Genomic DNA, 27840 nt, shown 5'->3' with positions numbered 1-27840 from the left:
TGAAATTCTAGATGTATCAGAAATAATAGAGGAAAATAATCACACACCTCTCCCAGTCATAAGATAGAACATGAAGGCAAATTCTCCTCCTTTATGAGATGCCGCTGCCCCGCAGGCAGAAGACCATTTAAACTATTTTATGATGATCACTTTTACATATTGAGATGTTTACATTTTATAGTCTAAAAGCACCACGAAAAGTGATTTCTTAAAGTTTCGCAAAGATCAAAAAGAATAAAGATACTCTATTCTGAAAGCACAGGGAAATGAACATTTAAACACTATTGGTGGTACAAAATTTTTGGAGAGCAATTTGGTAATATCAACAAAATTTCAAGGGCACAAATCCTTCCACCCACAAATTTCATTTCAGGAATTTAGCTTTCTTGTATACTCAAAGTCTGCAAAGGATATTTATTGAAGTATTATTTGTGACAGTTAAACTGAGAGATGGCCACAAAATTTTGATTGATATTATCAAATTGCCCTCCAAAAATGTTGTACCAGCTTAAATTCCCATCCTCGTTTACAAAATGTCCACCAATAGGGGCCAGCCCTGTGGCCGAGTGGTCAAGTTCACGCGCTCTGCTGCAGGCGGCCCAGTGTTTCGTCGGTTGGAATCCTGGGCGCAGACATGGCCCAACTCATCGAGCCACGCTGAGGCGGCATCCCACTTGCCACAAATAGAAGGACCCACAACTAAGAATATAAAACTATGTACTGGGGGGCTTTGGGGAGAAAAAAAGGAAAAACAATAAAATCTTTAAAAAAAAAATGTCCACCAATATACAACTGCTTGAACTCACTCATGTCAATGTATGTTTTTGGGGAGTGGGTTAAGGTGGAAATATGAGGAAGTGGGAGATTTTGTCTTTATACAATTCTGAACTCTTTGATTTTTTTTTCCTGGTGCATCTGTATTACTTTCATTAAAAAAACTTAAAACTTAACACAATATCATTTCCTCTTTGCTCTTGATTTGGATTTTGAGTGACAAATGCAAGTATGTACAGTTTCTATTCTCAAAAAAAAAAGCTTAAGAGTCTTTGGTGTGCAGGAAGATTTGGAATTCTAGCTTTCCCTCTCCAAGTGCCAATTGAAACACCATTTTAAGGCAATAATCAAAAAGCAGAAATCAAAATATGGAAAATAGGTCAGGTATCCTAAAGCAGCTAGGACTGTGTCCTTGTAACTTCTCTTTTGGATTCCTCCAGGCATGTCCTAGAGGCCCTCAGCTAAATGGTTAGAGAAGCGGATTGTCCTGCTTCTATAAACATCTTTTTTGATGTTTGCTGGGCACCTTGACTGGCATAGCTCACCTTTCCTGCAGTGAGAGGGAAGAGCAAAGTACCACCTGAGCCCCATCCCATCTACTCACCGTGTTTCCTGAATGTGGATCTGACCACCATGGACGAGGAAAGGGTTACATGCTAAAGAGGTTGCAACTCCTTACTCAGAACACACAGAACTTTGTTTTCTTCCACTTAGCACAGGTGATATAAGATGTTACTTACACAAATAAGTGTTCACACAGTGCTACGGAGTCTAACTTACTTTTTGATTTTGTTCATTATTCCACCTTCATTGTTCTTAATATCGTGGACCATCTTTTGAAGCTGCCTGCAAGAAATGAAATTAAATATAAAATGTTAATAACTAGACTGATTTTTTTTTTTTTAAAGATTTTATTTTTTTCCTTTTTCTCCCCAAAGCCCCCCGGTACATAGTTGTATATTCTTTGTTGTGGGTCCTTCTAGTTGTGGCATGTGGGACGCTGCCTCAGCGTGGTTTGATGAGCAGTGCCATGTCCGCGCCCAGGATTCGAACCAACGAAACACTGGGCTGCCTGCAGCAGAGCACGCGAACTTAACCACTCGGCCACGGGGCCAGCCCCCTAGACTGATTTTTTTAAAAGTCTTCTCTCCTTCTTGAATACAAAAAAAGAGAAAAAACTCTACAATAAAATCTCCAAATAGCGTGGATTATATTGCATTTAATTAAGTTGACCATCTGCTACTTGAGTAAAGGAAAAGTGTGACTGATTCTATTAGGAATGTAATCTCTGGGCCATGTCCCCATCTGTTGGATATCTGGGATCAGTCTCAGGCTGTAAGAGGGATTCTGATTCCCAGATCTGTCCATTCTGAGGAGACGTGTGAGGCAAAAGCCTTTTGATCTATCATAAGCCTCATAGTTCATCACTTATTGTCCTTGGAGCATCCACATTGCAAGGATGGGGTTACCTTGAAGGACACAGCATAGGCTGAAATCAAACCCAAGATTTTTTTGGTTAACTTTACTAGGTAGAATCTGGAAAAATTGTCATTTAAAAGTTGCACGCACACCAAAGCCATAAAGAAAATGATTAATGAATCTGACTGCATAGATATTTGAAACTTCTGTAGACACCGAAGCCATAAAGAAAATGATTAATGAATCTGACTGCATAGATATTTGAAACTTCTGTAGAACAAAAGATAATATGCACAAAGTCAAAATATAAATGACATGCTGGAAGAAATATTTGCAACACATACTACTACTAATAATAAGGACTACATGTTTTGATTTACGAAGAAATATTACAACTCAGTAAAAAAAGATTAACAATTCAACAGGAAAATGAGCAAAAGATGTGAACACATAGCTAACAGAAAAGAAATACAAGTGGCCAACAGACCAATGAAAAGATATTTCATGTCACTTATATTTAAAGAAATCTAAATGGAAACAATGATAAGATAGCATGCTCTGCCTATCAGACTGGCAAAACTTAACAAGTGGAATAATCCCCAGGGTTGGCAAGGGTATGAGAACACAGATATCCTTGGGAATTTAAATTGTTACAATAAATATCTTTCAAAATTTAAAACCTCCTTGACTTTTGACCCAGAAATTCCACTGCTAGGGATTTACCTTATGAACATGGTCACAAAACTATACCATTTTATACATATAAGTATGCTTATTGCAGCTTTATGTGTAATAACCCTAATCCTTCCTTCCTCTCCACCTAAAAAATCCTGGAAACAACCTAAATGCCCACGAAACATTAAAAGGGAACTAGTTACATAAACTTTGATAAAGCCATACAATGGACTACCACAGACCTTAAAAAAAAAAAAATCTGTTGCTGATTATAAAAATTTTCAATTATTAAATTAAACAAAAATGGAGCAGGAGGAGAAAGAAAACAAAGAAAGAAGGAAGGAAAGTTCAGAACATGTGTATGATATACTATTTTGGGGGAAAAAGGGCACATACATACATATATGCTGGTGTGTGCATCCTTTTTGGAAGGATGCACAAGAAGTTGTTAAGCAGTTGTTTTCAAAGCCAACAGAAATTAGAGAAACTTACAAATTAGAAAAATGGTCAGAGTATAGGTCTATGTACTGTTTTATCCATAATAATTTTCTGGCAAAAAATATATAAATAAAATTTCACATGGTTCTGCCTTAAAAGAGTAAGGTATTTGAATTCACCTTTCAGGCAAGGCTTTCCTTTGTTCTGAGAAAACTATTTGATGAAGCCCTTTAGTTAACAAAATGCAAAGCTTGTATGTAGCCACAGTTCTTGGAGAAAACTGATTTTTCCGTGAAACAGTGCAGATTTCTCTGAGTCTGGGAGCTAGGCCTTCTGTTTGCTAATATGAATAGCAGTACACAGTTAAGCCTAGCATAGGTCTCTGAAACCCTGTTGGTTGCGGGGAATCTGGGAGAAATACTCTCTGGCTCTGTGTGGATTTAGAACACACATGCTGCAAAGCTCTTCGGTGTGGCGATGGAGCAGATTGGAGGAGGAGAGAGGAACTCCGCCGGGCCTGGCCTGCTGGAGTCCTTCACTTGTTAATTTAAGGCTAAATGCCCACCTGTGCTGATGTTCTGCTGCAGTGCTCACTGAGGGCCACTGGGCACCAAGGGGCTGGGGTGAGATTTACTGGGAGGGGATGGACATTCTTACTCTCAACTCTCAACCACCTTGGGAAAAGGGCAATTCTCAAACAAGAAACGGGAACTTAGACTGGGGATTTCAGGGAGTTCTTTCTCCTTCTAGGTCTAACGACTGTTAGGACCTGGAGTCCTGAAAAGCATAGACAAATCTGAGGGATTCTCAATGGTATGGAGGTGGGGAGAGGTGGAGGGGTGGGGAGGTGGCCCTGAACCTGAGACCGGGTCTGGGCCTCAGCTCTGAGAAAAGCCATCCACAGCACCATTACTAGCTATTTTCAATGAGGCAATTTCTCTCCGTTGTCCCTGAATCTTCAGTAGTATCCCGTCAGTAACTGCAGCCCAGCCTCAGCTTGGCTATGGGGAAGGGTGTTTTCCATTGGCGTGGAGGGTGGAGCTCAGAGGAAGGACAGACTGGAGGGTAGAGTAGAAGGATAAGAGAGATCTCTTTCAGGATATCCTTAAGGCTGCATCTTGGGGAATTATCTATGTAACTGGAGGCCCACCAAAGGGCACAGGTTCAGATGTGGGGAGGTTGGTGCCAAGTCGTAATTTGCGTAACAAAGGAAGCAAGACCATGTTTTATATCCCCAGTTATTGAGGCTGGGCATTGTGATTGCACACGTGTGAGAGCTCAGCAAAGCACGAGGCTCAGCAGCAGAGACAAAAGGATGACGAGCGAGAAGGGGACCACCACCAGAGACACAAAGAGGGGGCCTGCAAGCTGGACCCTTGAGTTGCCTCAGAACCCCACAGTATTCTAGAATTTGTTCATATATGTCCTGTGTCAAACCCCCTTCTCCTTTTCCTGAGGAACTATAGAGAATCTCTGAGATAAAGGAATGAGGAAAAATGAAAGATAAGAGGTCTGGGAGCAGAGAGAAAGAGACATTGAGAAAGAGGTTGAAATGGATTGATTGGGAGGAAATTTAATAACTTCAAATGGAGAGCAGACAGCAGCCCTGGTTGTAAGCTGACTGTAACTGAATGGAATGTCTTTAGTCTCAGTTAATGTTAACCAAGTTGAAGGGCAAAATAAGCCAGAGTGAAGGATCCTATCAGAGGTTTGTGAAGAGTGAAACCCAGGCAGAGTGATAGGGAGCTGGGGGCTGATTGGCATAAGCGACTTTGCTGTAGGCGTAGATAAACAGATGTAAATTGTTGCAAAAGAATTTGATGTAATTTTGTCATTTGCTCAACTTGGCATTTAATGCTTCTCGGTATTTCCTAATTACTTTTCATTATAGTTTACTAAAATTATTATCACATATAATTATAGTAGATTGTTGAATTCTTTCGTAAAGACTATGTTTTGTGTTTAAAATTTTTCTTCTCCCTCTGTATCCTGGTCACACAAATCCTGATGTCCACAGACTGCTGAGGGACAGCTCTCAAACTTCTGTTACCTGGTAAAACTCAGTGTCCCCCACACCAAGCTGTGGTGATGGTCTCGGCTTATCAACGGTTCATACACTGTGTGCTGCACAGCTTTTGCTGCTCCCTGGTATCACTTGGAGCACTTTTTTTCTCTACTACAACCTAAAGCATATGCAACAGCAAAGGGATGTGCAACTGGACTATTCCCGGAGAGGCTGCTCTGGAGTTAAACATCAATTGTTCTACTGTGATAAGTTGTGTGTAGGTGAAAGCAGGTAAGGTAGAAACAGCTCGCTGTGATTATCGCTTTCAGAGTTATCTTTCCATGGTCGGGGGAAGGTGATAGGGTCACAATGTTCTAATTTTTTAAAGTTGTGAAGTGACAGCCGTGTTAAATGCAACAAAGTAAAATGAAGAACAAAGCTTATCTAATACATGTTTTAAAATGATATTTATATGTAATTTTTAAGCAGTATGGCATTTCGGCATTTGAAAATGGTAAGCAGGTCATATAAATCAGTATCATTATTATTACTTGTGTAAACCAAATCAAATTTTCATATTGTCTCCTTTGCTGCTGTTTTTAAATGTTTTTCAAGCTTTTGAATGAATGTCAACAAACTTAGTTATTTAACAACTCACTGTAGTAGCGTGACCCTGGCTGAGCTTGGTGCTCAACAAATTTAGATTCCATGACGGGCTGAGAGAGGAAAAATCCTCCTTTGAAAGTTACCAGCAGTTTTTGGCCTTCAAAGAAGTGGCGTACTTTAGAAGCTGACAGACCAGGGGTTCTCACACCAAACAGCACGGGGATCACCCGCAGGACTATTGAAACGGAGTTTCAATACTCCCCCAGAGGAGTTTCTGATTGGGTAGGTTTGTGGTGGGGCCCGAGAATTTGCATTTCTAACTAGTTCCCAGGTGGTGCTGACACTGTCAGTCAGGAGACCACCATCTGAGCATGACTGTGATAGATCAGACCTTTTTCCACTGAGGGCCTTTTAGTTGCGCCCAAGTAAAGCAAATAGCTGCTTGGGGAAAACCAGCGTCCTCATTAGCCTGAGAGCAAAGTTTTAGACAATAAACTGAGTAGTCAGTTTGATAGCCTAATCTGGGCGTGTCCTTTACTAGACTGTCCCTTCTTTATGGGACTCTTGACTTTTCTCTGTATAGATTTAGACTACCTAGCCTGTATGTTTTTATTTATTTTATAGCCATGCGCCTTCTTCTTGAGCCATAGCTTGCAAAAGCTGCAGAGTGGAGATGAAGGAGCTGCAGGAGAACATGCCCTCACTTTGTGCAACACTGCGAAAGGGACAGGACCTGCTCAGAGCAGGGCAACACAGCCTGGACCATTTTGCCATTCCTAATATGGTGCTCTAGAACCGAATAACACAGAATGTGGTGATGTTGGGACCAAGACACGACCACATCCCTGTCCCTGGGGGATGGGCTGCCCTCGCTGTCACTCATCCTGCAAAGACTCCAATCCAGAAACTGGAAGTGAGGAAAATGAGGATGTGGTAGGAAGGCCTTGGGCTTTGGCACCAGGAGGTGCCCTGTCTTCCTGGGTGTTGTTCCCTGGACCAGACCAGACCTGAGGAGACCAAGAGAACCATGTGCTGTTGAGAATAAGTGCTGGATGCCTTGCTTCTGGGAGCCTTGGATCAGGCGGTTGAGCCCCAGGGACAGGAAAGAGCAGACAATCTCAGGTTCCCTGCTGTGCCTTCAAACTCAGATCACCCCCTAAAACAATGTTTTCTAGAGTTTGGTCTGAAGACGACCTAACTTTAGTATCTGTAAAATGAAGATGGTAATATCTGCCTTGCAAGGTTGCTGCAAAAATGACAGATCATGGATGTAAAGTGCCTGCCCACACTGGTATTTCAGTCCATGGTAAAGAACCTGGGGACTGGATTAGACCAGGAACAAAACTCAAATCAGTGCTGCCTGCTGGAGACACAAAGGGGGAATATTTCCACCTGGGTAGACTTCCTCCAGCCCAGAGGGTGCTCCAGAATTGAGTTTGGTTGTGGTCTTGTTGTTGTTGTTACTGCTTGTTTTTTGGGGGAGTGGGAGTGGGTGATGGCAGGGAGGGTCAGCTGAGAACATTCCCTAACCTGGTGTGGCTGATGGCACCAACCTGTGGGAATGATCCGCTGACCTCAGTTCTGCAGACAACTACGGGTACTCATGTGCCCCGAGATGGAGCGGCACTGTGATCTCTAACCTACAGTCATGCCATCTGCAAATAGATGAACAATTTTTGGTTCTTAGGGTGTCCTAAGAATTAATACTAACAAATGCATCCATATAGCCATCTGTATTCAGGTGTAAGAAGAGAGCATTTTAATCAATAGTAAGTTTAGTAAGCAAAGATGACGTGCTTGCCAAAAAATAAAATTAAATTAAAAAATAAAAAATTCAGATTGCTGGGCCCTACACCATACCAATGGAATAACCGTCCCAGATGGGGCCCAGCAATCTGCATTTTAACAAACTTCCTGGGACTGAGGACGTTTATGGAAGTCTAAGAACTTTTTTAAAAGGACCAGGGCAAGTTTATCTCCTCCTAGGCCAGGCAGCATTGTAAACAGCAAAAGAGAAGGCCTCCCAACCCCCAGAGTATCTTCCCACCGGCCCTCTATTGTCTGAAATATCTTTAATAGCATGTCTTACTCTTTACTCCGTAATAAGATGCCAAAGGTTTACCCAGACACTCTCCCCAGGAAAGGAACACGCTGGCAAACAGGAGTTTTATTCAATAGCGTGATGTCTGCTTTCAATAGGGGAGAAAGAGGAGAAAGAATGTGGGTGCTGATGACCAGGCCTTTACCTTCACCTGCGCACAGATTGATACAAGTCAGGCCCAGAGATGCTTCTCATCTGTCTGCCTTCTGTTCCCAGGCAGCCTGGACCAGAGCAGGGACTCTGGCCCCAGGAGCCCAGCTTTCTTCAGTGAGTATTTTCTGAATTGAAGTTAAGAGCTTACATCAGTGGGCAGCCTCTGTACATCTTCTCCTTCTTGAAAGAGAAGGTAGGTTAGACAATTGGTCTTGATTTTGGCTACACATTAGAATCACTCAGGGTGCTTTTACTAATCCTCATATCCAGGCCTTCCCCGGACCATTGGCTCCCAGGTGATTCCAATGTGGCCACGGCTGGAACCACTGGCAGCGTTATTAGGATGGGAGATCTCTGTAGATCCCCCAGGGAAGATGCACTAGCTCGGAGAATACAAGTTGGAGAGGAATCCACAGATTCTGACTGCCCTTCAGAAAGGTGTCTGCAGGCTGAGAACAGCCTCAGGTACGTGGAGGCACAGAACGAGTCCAGGAAGGATGGCTGGGTGGGACGCAGCGGGCATTGGGAAGGCAGCTGCACATGGATACTTTGGCCGGATCACTAAAGAGTAGTCCAAAAAAATTCATATTTTACAAAATACCTTTCCAATAATTTTTATTAAATATAGGAGGTGATTTTGAATATGATATCATCTGCAAGAAGTATGTTTTTTAAAATTTAGTAGGAAAAAATAAAAGGATCAGAAACATCTTGCTTTCCTTTTAGTTTAGTGCACTCACAGAGGACCATGAAAAGGCAGGTTTTAGTGGTGGTTTTTTTTTTCACTCTGTCTTTCCAGAAAGGGTGGAATGCAAAACAATGTTAATCAGAGAAAATCCCTGTTAAATCTGGATTTAGGAAAGGATTAAGGCAAGTCTCAAGTTAAAGCGACTCTTTGCAAACCAAAAGAGCAGGTAAATCCTTCCTTCTTCTTCATCCCCACACCTTACACTCAGATTTCATCCTTTCAATATCTGTAGGGCTGGTCCTCTTTTCACAGCCAAGATTCAGGCCTGAATCTTCTCCCCCACACCCGGAAAATGCTGCGCCTGGCAGGGTGCCCCTCCAGTCTGTGCTCTGAGGGTGTCAGGGCCCTTTCCAGCTAATGTTTCTAAAACCCAGCTTCGACCAGGCCACTCCCTCCTCAAGAGCCTGCGGAAGCTCCCCAGTGTCTACTGAATCAAGCCTGACTTGTTGTCTTGGCAGAGAGTTATTCCATTTCACCCTAAGTTCCTGGAATCCCCAGCTGACTGCCAGCTCTCTCCTTTGAACTGTCCACCTCTACCTGGCTAGGTCCCCTTAGAACATCTCTGCTCTCCTCACAACTGGCCTGGTATCCCCAATTTACAGCTTCTAAGATCCGTCTGGAGTAGAAACCTCTCTAACATTTTCCTTGATATATACAGAAGCAAAGAAAACATCCAGTGTCTTAACTACTTTGTGCTATGAGTGGGTTTTTACCAATGTAATGATCATCACTAGGTCTGCCGATTCCCTAGCTGACTTCCTCCTTGTTCAGGTGTTTAAATGATCTCACATTCTTGACTCAGGATTTCTTTCTAAGATGCTACACATCATTTTTATAGTATATTTTATTTTTGTTATTCAATTTTAATACAAGTATATTACAGAAAATTTACAACATCTGATAAGAAAAAGAAGAACATAAACCTAGTAGCCTGGTGTTCTTGGATCTTCAGGCTTGAAACTTCTGAGCTGTCTTTGACTCTTTCTCTCTGACTCTTCAGGTCCCATTACCAATTATGTCAATTTACCTTTAGATCAATTGTATCTGTCTCTGTCCCCTCCTGTCCACTCCTTCGGCAACAGCCATTGTGATCTCATGGACAATGGACTATGCCAGTGGCCTCCCATCTTATCTCCCTGCCTTCAGTCTCTCCCCTTCCCCAAACTCATTTTCTGAATTACCCCTTTCGTCATGTCACTCCACTCATGCATAGTCTTTGATGTCTCCCTGTTTCTTGAAGGATAAAGTACAAACTCATTAGCTTGACATTCAAAGGCCTTCACAATCCGGACCCAACCAAATATTTTAGACACAATTAACCCACTGTTATGAGTCCACAGTGGTTCCCATTCCATCCTCCCAGCCCAAGGCCCAGCTCAAGCTATTCCTTCCCCCTCCCAGATCATTTCTTGCGTGCAGGACGGAGGCCACTTAGGGAAAGAGCCCTGGACTGAGAGTGTGGAGAGTACACTCTACTCTCCTCTCTGCTGCTTCCTGGCTGTGCAAACCTGAGCATTCTCATCAGCACTCACGGCTTCATTTTCTCCTGTAAAATGGGAAGATTGGATTACATGGACACTCAGGTCCTCTGCAGCTCTAAATTTTATTGCTATATATCCTGAATTTACAGCACTCCAAGCAGTACTACTCATCGGTCATTTAATCTCCAGTGCTAATAGCAATTTTGGAACTATTATTTGTTCACGTGACATCTTTTGTATCTAGATCTTAAACTGTTTTTCTCTCCTAAACTGAAAATAATTTTGTTTCTTCAGTTTATGAAAGTAATACAAGCTAATTTTTAATAATTCATATGATACAGGTGGGTAACCGGTGAAAACTACTCGTAATTCTTTGTTGGGGACAGGAAGGGTCAGAGAGCTGTGAGAACCCTAAGAAAGGAGTGACAGATTTGAGGTTTTAAGACAAAGTAACCTGGGAGCCAGATCTTGAAAGGGAAATCGAAATTCACTAGGCAGAAGAGTAAGGAACAGCAGCAGGAACAGCAAGTCAAAGGCTCAGAGGTGAAATTGTCTGGGATGTTTGGGTCTAGTAAGAAGCTGAAAGTGGCAGGAATTTAGGATATTAGGGGGGAGGGATGTAGTCAAAGATGAGGCTGGGGGCTGGCAGGGAGTCAAGGGGCTTGTTGGGCTGAGGGGATGGGGTTTATAGGCAGCGGGAATTCCTTGGAGACTTTTACTCAGGGGTGTGTCCTGATTAGGGAGGACAAGTGGAGGAGGGCCTGGGCGTGGGGACACTGGTACCTGGGAGACCAGTATGAAAGCAACTTTCCTGGGCCCTGGCCCAAGCCCACGGCGGTGGGATACCAAAAGCAGTGGAATAACACAAGGAGTGCCGTGTGGGTTCGGGGAAGAAGTGATGGCCGCATGGCCAACAGCTCTCAAAAAAGACTTCGCTGGGACATAGCGCTGGGCCTGCCACATTGGGGCCTGCCACAAAATAAATCAGCAGCACTGGTCCTAGTTTCATTTAAAATGTCAATATGTTGTTCATCACGGGTATTTTTGCATTAATTTTGATTTTAAAAATAAATTAGGGGCCGGCCTGGTGACACAGTGGTTAAGTTCGCACATTCTGCTTCTCAGCGGCCCGGGGTTCACCAGTTCGAATCCCGGGTGTGGACATGGCACCGCTTGGCACACCATGGTGTGGCAGGTGTCCCACATATAAAGTAGAGGAAGATGGGCACGGATGTTAGCTCAGGACCAGGCTTCCTCAGCAAAAAAAGAGGAGGACTGGTAGTAGTTAGCTCAGGGCTAATCTTCCTCAAAAAAAAAAAGAAAGAGAGAAAAAAATAAATTAAAGTATTACTTATCTTGATTTACTGATTTGGGGGGCTTCCCTGTAGAATTTAATGTTATTATTTGTTTTATACAAATAAGACATGTACTTGTCTTATTTATTCCATAAATATTCAGAGCATGCACACTGAGCAAGGCATGTCCAGGATACAGAGCTAACCCGAACACCAATCCTGCCCTTGGAAATGCAGGAAAGAGGTCCCTTCCGCCACCTATCGCATGACAAAAACCTGACCTGTGACGGATATAAACAGAGACTGGGCGATTCTCTGACTCACAAAAATCTCTTCCTTTTGGATGATTTCTGTCTCAAAACTGAAGTCTCTGCTACCAACAGTCGTTTTGAAACAGAAAGCCTCTTTTCAGTGTCTGCTGTTATTTGCATGCAGCAAAACTAATCTGGGCACCAGTGTCCCTCCTCCGCCCTTTCCACAGCCTCTTGTAGTCCTGGCCCAGCTTCCTCATGCCCCACTTCCTCCAGCCCAGCCGTCCTGTGGCATTATTGGTGTTATATTTAGATTTGCCAATTCAGCAGCTGAGTTGCTTCCTTCTAGAGAGTGGGTCCACGGTGGAGCTGGCACAGAAGTTTTGGCAGTCTCTTCCATGGTGTTATCACCTGAGGAAGCCACCCAAGAGTGAGTTAGCACCCCCCGCAACATTCACAGAGGCAGAAACGGAGGCCCAGAGAGCTCATGATGCCTGTCTCAGACCACACAGTGTTGAAATCCCAACTCCTAGTTTTGCCCGTCATTAAGGTAGTCACAGAAATCTGGCAGTGAGAGAGACTCGAGGAATAATCTGGGTCAAACTCCTCTTGGAAGGGAGGACACTACGCTCCAGGGAAATTCTGCCATTGCCTCAAGGTTAATTAGATGAGGATCCCCCAGCTCTTTCCATCATACCCTGTTCTTTCCCTTTCCACACATGGCCCGAGTCTCCTGCTAGAGGATCAGCTTTCCCAAGGCAAGAATTTTCTCTCCCACCTTCTTATGTCACAGCCCAGAGCCACAGCTGCAGTCCAAGCCCAATAAGCCACGCCAGTGGTCAGCCTCGGACAATCAAGGGCAACAGCAGTGAAAGCCAGCACTAACCGAGTGGGTATTATGTGCCAGGTACTCCGCGTGCATTACCTCATTTAACCCTCGCAACCCTATGAGGTAGGTCCTATTATTATTGCCATTTTTAAAATTGTGGTAAAAAGTAACGATATAACAAAATTTACCATCTTAACCATTTTTAAGTTCAGTAGGGTATTCACATGTACATTGTATATTCACATTGTTGTGATTATCCCAATTTTTATAGATGAGAACTCTTTTGTTCTGAGAAGTTAAGTAATTTGTCCCAGGTCCTCCACCTAGTGAACAACAGAGCTGTGATTTGAAATCATGCCATCTGACTCCGGAACGGTGCTCTCAACCACCCCCAGATGACACGTGCTGGCTTGTTTCAGCTTGGCCTCTCACCAGGGCAGGGGACCGGCTGTACCATGTGCCTCTGTGGGCACCTTCCTCTCTGTCCCTGGAGAAGGCACTCCCTCTACCAGCCAAGTAGTTCTTACTGGGGACAAATGTGTCTCCACTACTGCCCTGCTACTGGTCCCCAAGGTCAGATTTATTGCTAGATGGGAGCATGGCATCGTAGGGGCCTGTTTCAGTCTTTGTGGAGGGGGGCAGTGGAGAGAAAAAAGAGAAAGGGACAGATGGCACGAGGAGGAGAAAGAGAGAGGGTAGCACATGCAGGCAGCAGGAGGGAGTAGGCTCTCCGACGTCCAGAACATACTCAGAACCAGAGTAGCTGAAGTCAGCGAGAAGGAGACCAGAGCATCATAATCTCGTGCGTCCTTTCCAACACCTGAGTCAGAAAGGCCACCTAAGAGTCCTGGAGTGGAGGGAACGCGTCCATCTTACACGCGAGCGTCTTGTGGGCAAGGTTGTCTTCCTAACCACCTATTCATTGGAGAAAGTAATTTGCAAGTTTCTCCAGACACTCTTCCATTTCTTTCTTTTTTTTCCTACTGAGTTCTGCAAATATTTCGTGGTCGCTTTGGCGGGTCTGAACCGCTGATCTGGGATATAAGCAGATGGAATTGGGCTGACTTGGCACAACCAGGAATAGAGATGATCCAACTAATACCTTGAATGCTTTAAAGAATCCTGGCATGCTTCACCCTATCAGAGGCAGTCAGGCGCGGGATGCACCACCCTGCGACTGATGAGGTGTCAAGGAATCGAGGCTGTATTAGCTTCAAAAAGTTCTCAGAAGATTTGCCACTTGATGTGATGGCAGAAATTGTCATGGCTGTCCCCCTCCCTGATTTTAGGGCCCGGGGGCCCTTGGGGCCTGTGGGGATGCAGCAGTTTCTTCCCTCTTAGCACTGAGGAAGTCTGGCTGGTCCTTGCTGTCTTGCCCACCCACCCACACAGCAGGGAGGGGCTTGGGTGAGAGGAAACTTCTTCCTAAAACCATATAAACACAGGTTGCAAAAAGTGAAAACTCTAAAGGAGGCTCCTATATCCACAGATGACACGGGCTCTTGGATTTGGAAGACCCCCAGAAGTGATGCTGTTTAATCCTGTTACTGTGCACGGCTCTGATGTGCTCATTGTTCTTACTAGGTGCTGACAGCTATTTTGCTATGTTCATGATCTCTCCTCTACCAGCATGAAAATTAACATGCAAAACTGATGATTCTCACATTTCGAAGACCAAATGACAAATAGGTAATTCTAATCACGTTTCAGAAAATTCTGAAAATGTAATCCTATGTAGTTCTGGAAAGTGAATTATCTTTTAAGAATTCAAGCGTGTTCTTTTAAAAATTAATTTTAAAGGGAAAAAATTTAGTCTTGGCTATGTCTACGTGGTATAATATAACATTGTCACTCACTTATCTGGGCATCCATTTCTGTAGCTGAAAGCAAAGATATTTTCAGGGAGTAAAGCATGATTTTGAGGAATAGTATTTCTGATACACTGAAAAAATTGGACTCAGTTAAGCTCCTTTCACTGGGATCTGAGTAAAAAAAAGATACTGAAGAATATCATATGTAGGAATTGAAGTGGAAGGAAGCATTGTAATTCTTAAAAACTATCTAGAAAGGTTTATCAATAATACATTTTTTAAAACTTTGAAACAATATCTAATTGATCAAAAAAAATGATCATGGGTCCCCAGAATATAATATTTTCTGGTAAGTATGAAAAATAATCTCATTATCAAGTTTTTTATTGTGGTAAAATACACATAATGTTAAATTCAGCATGTCAACCATTTCAAAGTGTATAACTGTAGCATTTAGTAAATTCAGGGTGCTATGCAACCACCACCACCGTCTAATTGCAGAACATTTTCATCACCCCAAAAGGAAACTTTATACCCATAAAGCACTCATTAGCAATTTTAAAGCAGAGGTTTTTTCAATTTACTTGTGAGGTATTTACATGAATAGCTTTTGTTTTAATCCTGTGAAGAGGTTGTTTTCAGCATTCATCAGGTATATTAGGCCCAATCACGTGGGATTGGTTTGGCAACTGTGATAATCTTTGAATGTGGAGATGGTATGAAATCAAAAGTGTTTCCATTGTAGAAAGAGGACCTTGAGCCTGAACAGGCTGTAAAGACAGCTTAAATGGCAAAATAGTCATAAATATGTATGTCGAGGGTCCAGTTTGCCAATGATTTGGTCTTACATTTGCCATTTTCTTTTTCGAAAATATATTTTTCATGTTTGTATTTGATTCTACTATAGTTATTTGCACTAAAATAAAATGACTGTTTCCTTCCTGTCCAGTATTGAGTATGGACATTAATACACTTTACGTGTCATCTTGCAGCTTTGTACACTGAACCAAGTAGAGGTAGCAAGAAATTGAGCGGGGTGGGGGAGGGGATGGGGGGTTTCTTTCTACCTTTGAGCTCAACTCTGATCCTCTAGTCTAAGCGCCTTGGGCACAGCCTCTCCGGGAACTCCCTTTAGCTAGGTGTGGTCTCCCTCCTCTGACATTTCCCTCCTCCTTATCACCACTTTCCCCGAACAATGTTGCATTCTTTCAGCTAACAACTGTTGAGGGAGACACCTCTGTGTGGGAGACAGAAGAGCACAGCTCTCTACCTCTCTATCTGAGCTGCCTCTCAGATAAAGGATTCCTGCTTGGGTGTCAGTGACAGATAATGGTTAATGCCTTAACCTATTACACTTAATGATGTTTAATTTTGGACCAGGACTCGGAGACACTGCCTTATCCCACGCGGATGCCTCTCTAATGACACACTTTGGGGCATCAAGAAAGCCCAGGCCAGGAGGAATTTTTGGGAACAGGACATTCACTGAGCTCTTACTCTGTATTTAACATATTGACTGTTATAACACCTCTGTTATGTTATATATTATTATTCCCATTTTCCAGATGAAAAGGCTGATGCTAAAAATGATTCAGCAATCTTCTCGAAGACCATGAGCTAGTAAGTGCAGAGCAAGTATTCAAACCAAAATCTGCCTGATTCCAAAGCTCACATTCTTTCCAGTACAGCAAAAAAAAACACCTTTCTGGGGCACTTCTTAAATTATACCACATTGGTCCTGTCTGGTTAGTCTCCACAGAAGACCAACTCTGCTCTTTATAATTATAACTCACTCTCAGATTACATGACCCATTGTAGGAGTGTTCTTTGAAAAACATATATCAGCAGGATACCAAGCATGCCTGAGTCAGCACGGAATTCAAGTTTGGACCTGGAAACACGGTAACAGCCTGAAATACCGACAGCACGGTTCTGTAGCGCTTCACTGGGGTCTCAGACTAGTAAATTAGCTGCCTTTTAGTTTAAGAAAATGTCCAGGAAAAATATAGAACACAGACTAAGCTAGAATGTTTTATTGGCCAGTAAATGACACAGGAAAAAGAAAGGAAGGCATGGCCTGCTCTTCCTCCTCCTCACAGACAAACGTGGAGGTGGAGTTCTAGGCCAGGCTCTGCTGGTGTGAGCTTGAACAGGTAGCTTCACCTCTCTGGGCGTCAGCTTTCTCACCTGAGAAATAAAGAGGCTGGAGAGATGGCCTCTCAGGTCCTTGTCAAGTGAACCTCTATGATTTGGGGGTGAAGGAGGAGAGCTTCTCCATTGATGTCTGTGTCCCTGCACATCGCAGGGGGAGCAGGCCCAGCTGGGGTGGCTCAAGGAAACTGTGGCCAGCACCGTCTACATAATTCCTGGGGCCTGGTGTGAAATGAAAATGCAAGGCTCCTTTTGCAAAATTATTCAGAATTTCAAGACTGCAACAGCAGAATGTTAAACTGAGCACGGGGTTCTTGGAGCATGGGGCTCTGTGTGACTGATGAGGATCAAGGCTGCCCCTGCCCCAAGGAGAGAAGCCCAAGGAGTCCTGCCCTACATACTGATCTGTATCATCCGCTGGGAAGCATAGGACGTCCTGACCTGATCTGACCTGATTTCTATCCAACGTTATAGGACCACCCAATAACCAGGCCCCACCTGTACTGACACCATTTTAACGATTTTTTTCATGATCTCTCCTTTGTCTTGTAAAGAAATAACTCACATACCTATGCCTTATAAATTTAGCTCTAACCCTCAACACATTGCAGCTCTTCACTGCCCATGGGTCCTGTCCCCATGCTATTCTCTGAATAAAGGAGCACTGCTACCAGGCCTTGAGAGTCCAAGAAATCTTTCTTGCGACTCCTCGGGTCCCCGAGCCCGCATCATGACTGCACAGCCACACATCTAGGAAGCTCAGTGGCCTATGCATGTTCCCTACACTGTGGGAAGGGGTAGAATCTGGAGTAGGTCTGGGGCCCCCAGCAAGCCTGCTGGGTGGCAGGGACACCCCTAGGGTAATGAGCTCCTCTCTCAGGAAAGTGGCCAACAGAGAAGTGTGGCTCATCAAGGAGACATAACGTGTCCCTTAAGCTGGCTTCCTTGTCTTGCTTTTGAAATGAGCACTGAAACAGCCACACCGGACTGGACTGAGGGAAAATGGGCTGTTTGGGGGCCTAAGCCATAATGTAGTAAAAGGGTTGTAAAAACATCCTAGCAGAAAATAAGCCTGCAGGTGTAGCAGCCGATGGATGTCCCTTGAGAAGGGAGGTGAGACAAGGCAGGCAAGGGAAGGGGGGGTCACACCAGGAGGAGCAGGGGTTTTCAGGAGGGGCTCTTTGGGAGCAGACAGCCCTCAGCTGTGGAACAAGTTTCAGGCGTAGGAAGGAAAACCAGCTTGCCCACTGATGGGTGGAGAACCAGAGATGGGAACTCGTGAGTCAACAAGGAGACCCAGCATGCAGCAGGAGGTGTGACTCGCTGAGGGAGGGTTTGCATTTCAGGCTGGGCAATCTGTGCTCCAAAAACAGAGCCCGGCACAAAAGCCACTTCCCTACAATGTGCTAGGGAGCCTTGAGGTCAGCTGGGGCTAGAAGACAGCCAGCCAGGGTCACACTTCAGGGTTCACCACTCCCTTGATCTGCAGGCAGGACTTGGATGGGGCTGGAATTCCACCCAATCAGCAGGTAGGGTCCATTTCTGGAGCAACAAGTGTGCCATCCTCTTAACCCCTAATCGTGTACTTGGTCCCTGGAGGCCTAGGGAGCCCAGCAGGCATGTGGAATGAGAAGGCTAAAGCTGTCCCCGAGAGTTTAGACATCAACACCCAAGAGAGCAAACAGAGAGAGGCATGGTCACCTTAAAGAAGCAGAGTGACCCCAGGTCAGTGAAAAGGAGACCTGACAGATCGGAATCACAAAGCAAGGGACACTGTGTCTGACAGGGAGGCAGTGGTAGCCCCTCTGACTGTTATCCTACAAAGATGGAGTCTGGTTAAGTGGACTTAAAAGGTCTCCTTGGCAAGGCCATATCTACAGGGGCAAGAGCAATGCAGCCCCTCAGCCCCTTTAGCTGCAAGGCAGGATGTAGGATCACCCACAAGCCTTTAGCATCTGACATTACAACATACAGCAGCCCCACACCAGCTGGGATCCCTCACATATGAATCCTCTCACGGTTCCCAATAGCACGAGAAAATCAGGCAAACTGTTTCTGACATCTGGAGAAGAGCACGGAGGGGGCAGAGACAGAAGATTGCCTTGTAATAGAGCTGGAAGAAGCTCTTTAAAAAAAGTTGCACCCTCAAAATCCATCCATCAGTTTCACAAAATATACACCACTAGCCACAGGGAGACCAGGCGAGAGAGGGCAAATACTGCAGCAGAAGCTATCCCAGCTGATGGCAGAGTTATTCCAAATCCGTGCCCACAGACACTGCTGCAGAAGCTTCCTATGTGACTGAGAAGGCGTTAAGGATGGGCAACCACATACATATCACCTCTCCTCCACCCCCTGAAACCAAGTCTTTGTCAGGTAACCTTCTACCCATGCAGCTCAGGGAACACGTTCTGCTCCAAGACAAGCACAGCATGTCCACCTCTGTCCAGAATTTGGCCAGTGGATCAGATCCATGAGCCTTGGACTTCTTAATAGCTATATTATCACTTAATTTGCTTTTTATCCCAACTCTAATGGTTTCCAGTCAAGGTTCACTGAGTCTATTTACAGAGACAGAAACAGACTATTCCAAGATAACCTTATGTCTGGAAATCTTTTGCTGCTCTAGTTTCTCTACCCGGGAGAGAACAACATACACCTCAATGGTACCTGTAGTTCATGGAATCTAGTTTGGTTTGACGATAAAATTTTTTCACAAAACAATCATTGACGACCCATGGTTAAGATTAGGTGCTCTGACTGCCACGGCCCGGGTTTGCTTCTCGGTCGTGGAATCACAGCACCTGTCTGTCAGTTGTCATGTGGTGGCGGCTCACAGAGAGAACTAAAACTGACAACTAGGGTACACAACCATGCACTGAAGCTTAAAAGAAAACCATTGAAATACAGGCCCAAGCACTTCTAGCCCTTTCCCTTGGCAGCTCCTCACCCAACCATCCCAGACAGAGGGGAATCAGGGAGCAAAGGCCACAACAATTGAAAAGATATATATTACATATTCTAAACTTTAAATACATGCTATCCCTCTAAGAACATACAAATGAATATGTGCTTCTTGTTCTGGACAGAATTCATTCCACTTGGTCTGAATCAGAGTTTCTAAATTGCAGCACTATTGACATTTTGGGCCAGATCATTCTTTGCTGTGAGGACTGCTCTGTACAATGGAGGATGTTTAGCAGCACCCCTGGCATCTCCCTACTAGGTGCCAGTAGCGCTCCACTCCCCAATTATGACAATCAATTGTCCCCTGGAGGGTGAAACTATCCTTGGTGGAGATCCACTGATCTAAATGAGGCAGCTGTGTCTTGGGGGAGGGCAGAGTGGGTGAGAGAGTGCCTTGTGTTTTCTTAGCTGATGATCCTAAAGTCTACACAAACATGAAGCAAATGTCTAATAATGTACCTCCCATGCGACGGCCACAGGAGAAAGAACATTTGTCTGAGTATTCTGTCCATTGGTGTGATACAAGATGGCCCAGCTGAATGGATTCTCAGCTGACATAATGCAGGTAGGTAGTGTGAAGACGATGGAAAACCATACTTCCAGGGAAGTCTGTCTTATCTCTACCATTAGATGCTGTGCCTCCTTTTGCCCTCCCACATCAGCACTGGCCTCATGACCTAAGCTTATTAAAGGAAGAGAAGGGAGATGCCCCCAGGCACATGTGTATTCAAGAGTGCTCTATCCACCATGAGGCCCTGGGCAGCGTCCTGCTCTGCTTGCCACTCTGGTTAAAGGAGGTTGGATATATTACCATGAGTAGAAAGAGTGATAGCAAATGATCACTCGTGATAGGTGGGTTGAGGTCCTGGTCATTGTGTTTACTTTTTATTTATTTGTTATACTGACCAAGTGACAAATATCATTCTGGGCACTTCAGCCCATGTTGTCCTCTTACTTGGTCTTCACAACAACCCTGTGAGGAACGCATCTCTAGTTTTATTTGCTAGTTGAAGAAACTAAGGCTTAGAGAGGCTAGGAGACTTCCTCAGGATCCATAGCTCCAGCCCTTTTGGGCTCCAATTGCATTGTCCTTCTAAATACATCATAGCTGCCTTCTAGATGATCTCATCTGGAGGTTGTCTAGATGTGCTCTCTGACCCCAATGTTCAGAGATAGGCAGCTTTCAAAACAATAAGAAAAGAGTGTGAAAATATTTTGAAAACTGTCTGTCTCAAAGAAATTGATAATTTAATCAGGAAATATCTCCTGAGGGTCATGGGATAAAACAGCAGCCTTAGAGGATGTAACATATGCCAAACATGGACTCCATGCCCAAAGGGTCATGCAGCATCTGAGCTGAGAGGGACTTTGGAAATTGCCTGGTCCGAACTCCTCATTTTGTAGATGGGGACACAGGGAGGTGAGGACCTATCCAGGATGGTGTGGTAGAAAAGGGCATATATGGAAGCATCATAAAAGAAAGACTAAAGGGTGTGGTAGGTGAGTGGCGGTGCAGAGAGAAGGATGAATCAGACTTAGGATTCATGACAATACCATTGACAGAAACAGGGAGAACCCAGAAGGGAGCTAGTGGGAGAAAGGCGAAAAGAAGATAAGTTTGTTTCTGAAGAATTGAACTCGGAAAGTCAAGTGACTTTGGTTGAGGAAACTCTGGTTGAGGATTCCAAGACCTGAGAAGAGAAGCCATGTCCCAGAATCTGTCAGATAAGGTCTCTGGGTGAGCGCACTACCGGTGAGACTCAAACACCCACGACAGGGCTCTGTCATTCTCAAAAGTTTTATTAGCCACTCAGATGAAGGAAGAGAAGGGATGTTTATTACGTCTACAGTTCATGCAAAGCTAAATGCCACAGATGTCAGAATCAACAGGTAAAATAGCCAAAATAGCTGGAAAGAAGAACTGAAACTAACAAGAAATTTATCAAGGATCAATGTAAAATCCTCTGTTTATGTTCAGAAAATCAATTGCACACCAATAGAATTAATAAGAATAACAATAATCATATTAATAACTACCATTTTCAATCCAATAATTACTATGTGCCAGGATCACTATGTGTCTGTTGTTTCACAAAATAATTTATTTAATCCTTACAACAGCCCTATGAGATCACTACTGTTATTATCTCTATCTTACCAGCTGCAGAAACTGGGACCAGGGAGGTTAAGTAAACTTTCCTAAAGTCACATGTATGTTAGTTTGACTGAAAAATACCATTCTCTTCAACCTAGAAGATAAGGACTGGGCAGACTTGACCACACTAGTGTCAAGGACCTTTTCCATTTGTAAAAATAACTGAGTATGTGTTCGTGGGTGCCACAAAGAAAAATACACAAGCGTAGAACACGAGTCAATTGGGAGGTTATTAAAAATACAAAATTTCCTTTTCAAACTAGTTTCACTAACTTGAAAAGAATACAGTCAATGTGACTCAGGAGAGTAAATCTTGAAATGTTTTCCTAAGAGTGTAAAATTTTCATGGTCATAGGAATGTTTACTGTGGAAGGATTGAGAAGCCAGGTCTCAGCTGGATTTCTAACGATATCATTACCTTATGAAATCCAGGGAAAATCAAGGCTAAGAATCAACTGAAAGATCCTGAGAGTTTATGGAGTCCTACTAGTAGAGAAAGCTACTTCACGTAGTGCCTCAGTGGGAGAAAAAAGCGAGAATCTGTGCTCACACATTTCTGTGGTCACATACAACTTTGCCATCTCGCCTTTCTCAATTCTTCCACAGCAGAAACTCTCAGAGTGAGTACTTATCCCCAACTGTGTCCATCTGGGAACCTTCTCTTTTTCCTTCATTTTGAGAACCCTTGATTCCTTCCTCTCCAGCCTGTCCTCCTTTCCTTGGTTGACAATGCTTTCTCTTCCCTGCTGGTCACTCCCTTCTGCCTCCAGTCCCTTTTCAGCCCTGAGAATACACCCCCTAGATCAGGTCATCCCTTTTAGCTCCCCTTGATGGACACTAACTATCTCTTTGTTTTCGTGGCTAAGAATTTCAGCAAATTCTCACATAAACTTTGATAAAGCTAAGAGATAAACACAACTCTTCACTTACACTGTCATCAGGCGCCAAATAATTACAGTTAGGCAACTTTCTGAATTGGTATTAACCAGTCAGAACAAAGGATACAAAACACAGGGATCAAGTATTTCTACCTATTCCTCACCATCCCATGCAATTACAGAAAAGAAATAAGAAGGTGCTTCAAGTCCATTGTGTTTACAATTTCATTTCTTTGAAAAGTTCCACGTCGACAGCGCACGTTTTACCAAAACAGGCCAATTCCATAAAGACAACCGAGTAACCAAGTGGGAAAAAAAGTTACTTCTGCCTAAGCAGATGAATGTAGTGTATGATTATCTACAATATAATTTTGGTTTTCTACCCTCTAATCTATGATTGCATATTGCCTATCAACCACTCTGTGTTCAAGCTGGACTTTGTCCCAGAGGGAGGAATCATAAAGTGATTTAGGTTCTATTGCCTTTCTTTATTTACGTTCCCATCAGAATTTCCTGAAAGAGGTTCTAAGGTTTAGTATAGTTCTAGATTATGGAATATCTCTGAAAAGGACATTTAAATCCCATTGCTCATTTGAGAGAAGTCCTAATGTCCATGTCTTGTTAGTTTCTTTGGCATGTCTTTCCTACCTCTCCTTTCCTTTCCCTTCTTATTTCTGTGCCCCAAGTCCAGGCCTACAACACCAGAAGCTTGGGTTACTTAACTATCCCCCTCCTACTGAGCATCCCTGCCTCCAGATTCTCTCCCCCTCCAGTCTATCCTGCCGACCTCCCTCAAGTTTGCTGGCGTGACATCTCTAACAATGTAAACTCTTCTCCAACTCTTTGTGGTTAGAGCCCTCACTGTCCTTTGATCTGGCCCCACGCTATAGGTCCAACTTTATCAGGACCTTCCGGTTCCACATGCCTACTCTATAGCCTCTGTTGGGCAGAAAACTCTCCCCCTCATCTCACAAATGGACCATACGCAAGTCTAGCTCCAAGTATCAGCTTCTGTATTTCCTCCCTCTCAGCACATAACACTCTTCCTCCAATCCTCTAACTTCTTTTATCATACTCGCCTCTCAGAGTTGAGCTCTTGAAGCATCTTCTCCATGAAACCTTCTCCAGCTCCTCCAGTTTCCTTCTTATACACATTTAGTCACTTACTACTTCCACTGCCTTACCTGCCCACCCCCCCCAGGATGGTGTAACAACTTGAGACCAAGGGCAAGACTAAGGCACCTTCTTGTCCCCTGTCAATGCAGATTATACAGCAGCACTGAAGAACATAACCTCAAAATGGCTGACCGCGGCCCAGGCTGCCTACTGATTCCAGACCAGCAGTTCATCTCAAACTACCGTTTACCAACCACCTACCAGGTATAACATCCACATTCTAACCATGAAAGTCTGTCCCTCTGCCAATTCCAGACTAATTTCTCTTAGATTTTGTCTTGAAAGCTCTAAATCTCTTGCTCCTTATTATTCGCGTTAACTTACTTGCTACACGTGTCACATCACCTCATGAAACACTGAAGTTCAAATGGTAGTTGGAATGTAAAACACTCATTGAACATTTAAAAGTGCCAATCTCCAAGAGCCTTGATGCCATTACAATGAGACAAAAAGAAAACCAAAATCAAAATTTTGGAAGTCATCTTTTCCATAGTTCAGAGGAATTTCTTGATTCTTATCCCTTGGACCACTTCTGGTTTATTCTTTCTAAGTAGCTTTTTATAGATAATTGTTACACCGAGATGAGAACATTGGAGAAACAGATTTAATCTCCCCAACACACATATATATTTTGTGACATATACCCACAAAATAAATAAGAGATAGTAAAACTACAGTGAATAAAAATCATTACAGCTATCCTTAACATTAAATAGTAATCCACAATGAAATATTGTCTACTAGAATATTGTCCACAACGAAATTGTCTACTCAAAGTAGACAAACCCTTCTTTGGAAAAATTTCTTATATTCAGACTCTGAAAGTTGACCTTTGGTAGAATCTAAGCCCTTGGATTTTCTTTTTTATTGTCTTTCCAGAGCTTTACATGTTAATCTATCCCTGGTAAAAGCCAGCTAGAATAAGCCCAATTGTTCCTACTCATTTCTTTAAAAACTCAGTCCACTTCCTTATTGCAATTGCCACTCACTGCCTTAGAACTAGCAAAGCATTCCAGGATTTCAGTATTTCTGAGCTGCAGTAAGATCATTAAAAAAAAAAAAAAGAAGAAGAAAAAGAAGAAGTATTGGATGGGGAAAATCTTACCTCAACTTCTGACTGGCTGGGACAGTTATTTTATTAAACTTGTCCATTCTTTTTGGTAACTATAAGAGCCACGAATAACTGTCCAGTGGTAGCGTCAGCAGCGCCTGGCCCTCCTGGGGAGTAGCATGGTAAGCCTTTGCTCTCAAGGGTCCCAGGCACTCGAGTCTGATTTCCGAGAGATCGCAGGCTGCTGGCAAACACCCTGCACCAGGGAGAAGTAAAACTTGCTGGAGCACATAGTCAAGTTTCATGTTTCTACACGGTCATGTGATCTGGGTAGCCAGCCAGCTTGGCCGATTACTGCACGTTGTGTAAACTTTAATAGTGAAACCTATTGGACATGCAAATTTCTTTCCAGCTGCTTTCTTTTATAACCAGATTTGTAACCAGGTCAGGGCAAGCTTCTGGCTGGTCACTACTTCCTGTTGTCCCGAACACATATAGTCCCTGTTATCAGCAATTGTTGTGCTGTCCCAGAAGCTTCCAGGGCTGGAGGAAAAGCAGAATAATCAATTCCATCTGAAGCTCTCTTTGGGACTTTCTTCTCATTTGCATAAAGTCATGGATAAGCTTTTCCACTTAAAGAACTATGATATGAAAATGACATTTTTTTCTTGTTCACCTCGCCTCTCCTCCCAAATATGTGTTTAAATAAATATCAGGATCGAGTGACACAGCGGTAACAGTTTACTCATCTTACTTATCCTGAAGATCTATTTAAAATGAGATAAAATTCTCTAGGCAATGTCTTAGAGGTAGAGACCAACAGGTGATCTGAAAAAGAGGAGATGACCTCCATCAGAAGATGTGTGGCCTTCTTGTCGAGCTGGTGGAGTCAGGAGTTATGCTGATTGCCAGGTGCTTTCAAGCAAAACCAGGATGTACCCCAAAGTATCCAAAAGCTGAGAACAAATTTAACAGTCTCCCAACAATGCAATTCCGACATCAGGCCATTCAGAAAGTCCCCTGAAAAGCACGGTGCCACTCTCCTCACAGCCTTTGTCCCCTCCTGCCCTTATCCACTGCTCACTTTCATCCCCTTACTAGACCCAGTGACATTCCAGACTGGGGAGCAGTAAGGGGTATCCCGAGCACAGCCAGGTGGAGCAAGGAGCAGGGCAGAGGGAACCACACCTGCAAGGGCTGAACTCATCCAAAGAGGTCCACTTCCCTGCTGGAAGACTTGACAATTCCTCTTATCTATTCTGAAAACTTCAGGTTTGCCTGTCATTTAGAGAGCAGAAGGCAGTTTAGGGCAGGGAGGAAGAAAATGTGAGAGATCGTTCCTTTTAAACCTGGACATTCTTCCTGTAGCCAGCAGGAATGCCCTGCTCACCTTTGTCAAGTAGGTACACATTTCCCACATTTATCCAGCCTACCAGTCCTCTTCTGGAACTGAAGAACACAGAAAGGAGGAAGTAGGGGTCTCCCGGTTACATCTCCTGTTACAGACTCAAGGTCTGGCTAAAGTTAGAGGGGAAAGAGGAGGAAAAGACAAAAGAAGAGGAGCTGGAAGAGGCTGGGGGAGGGGTGGGGAACCGGGAGGAGAGGAGGAGGAGGAGGGAGAAGAGAAGGAGAGAAAGAGGGGGAGGAGTCGGGGAGGGGAAGAGGAGAGGCAACAGCAGCAACGGCAGAAGTGGAAGTGGCGGATGGATTTCTTCCCTCCTGTGCCTCTTCTTTGTACAGACAGAAGTTCTGTATTTCTCCAGGTAAATCTTGATTATTCACATTTATGTATTGCCTCTGAATTTCTGGTTCAACCAGATGATCAGGAGCAGAATCCTCAGAGCTGTTAAAGGGTGGGGCCCTTCTGCTTGGCCAAGCCACCGAATTGGCCAGGCCAGCAAGAGAGTAGACAACCTACCATGAGAAAAATGCAAGTGCTTGCCTCCTCCAATCATTTACTTTCCCCAAACAAGCAACTCAACTTCCTTGCCTGTACCCTGAAGGAGCTCTAGACTGCCACCCATCCCTTCCCCACAGTTCTTAACTGAAAGAAACTAGTAGGCCAGGATGTGAGGGCACACGTAATGCCATCAAAAATCAGGGAAGTCAAGCTTCACTGAATGGCATGATGATAATCAGCTTGTTCCATCTGAATTACTGTAAAGTGCACCCCATCAGCCACTTGACTTTTCTCTCAACCAACAACTCCGTTCAGCACCTGGACTGACAACTTATTTCCCCAGAGAAAAAGATCAGGCGCAAGAGTTACACTTCTGCTTTTTCTTTTTACAGCCACTTGTCTTTCTTCTTTTTACTGTATTTAGTCTGACATGGTAAAAATGAGAGTCTGCTTTTCCAGACTGGACATTTGGCCCCATGTGGTGAGTAGTGTGACAGCCATAAAGTTCCAGGCTGCCATGACTGCTCTGCAGCAGTAGCTGGCTTCTCAAGAAGGTCAGTGCAAACATGGACGTTGAGAACACCAAATCTTAGCTGTAAAAGGAATGAGACCATGTGGCATGGTTTCCACGGCACATGGAGAACCACATACTGTGATAAACACTCAATCTCAATCTACATGGCACAGTGGACATGAAAATTAATTAATCACTAGATTAACAGATGAAAAATGAATAATCCCACCCTTAAAGAAAATTTGGAACTCCTGTACATTGCTGATAAAATTATAAGTAGGTGCAACCACTTTGGAAACAGTTTGGTATTACCTAACACATTTGATGACATACACAAACATGACCCAGCATGGGTCCTAGACATGACAGAGCATTAAGAATATACCCTGTACACCAAGGTCATGTGCAGGAATTGTCATTGAGGCACCATTTCTAACAGAATATAAAACAATGCTGGAAATA

At 43.7% G+C, this 27840-nt stretch overlaps 1 protein-coding gene across 4 annotated transcripts in view; it reads right to left on the bottom strand.

The window, feature by feature from the left end:
- The window catches only part of BLNK (B cell linker), an 81983-nt gene extending 56639 nt beyond the window's left edge, over nucleotides 1–25344 (bottom strand). The window contains exons 1-2 of one of the 4 annotated variants that reach the window (XM_014858423.3): nucleotides 25019–25344; nucleotides 1555–1620 (exon numbers count right to left, since the gene is read on the bottom strand). In XM_014858423.3, the coding sequence (XP_014713909.1) occupies nucleotides 1555–1620; nucleotides 25019–25065 (113 nt within the window). In that variant the 5' untranslated portion in view covers nucleotides 25066–25344. The remainder of the gene's footprint in view (nucleotides 1–1554; nucleotides 1621–25018) is intronic. The other 3 variants (XM_070486321.1, XM_044753299.2, XM_070486315.1) reach the window with 3 other exon arrangements.
- Between the last annotated feature and the right edge of the window lie 2496 nt (nucleotides 25345–27840).

Source organism: Equus asinus, chromosome 2, assembly GCF_041296235.1.
Source record: "Equus asinus isolate D_3611 breed Donkey chromosome 2, EquAss-T2T_v2, whole genome shotgun sequence".
Lineage (NCBI taxonomy): Eukaryota > Metazoa > Chordata > Mammalia > Perissodactyla > Equidae > Equus > Equus asinus.
This window is presented reverse-complemented; position numbering and strand designations above follow the sequence as displayed.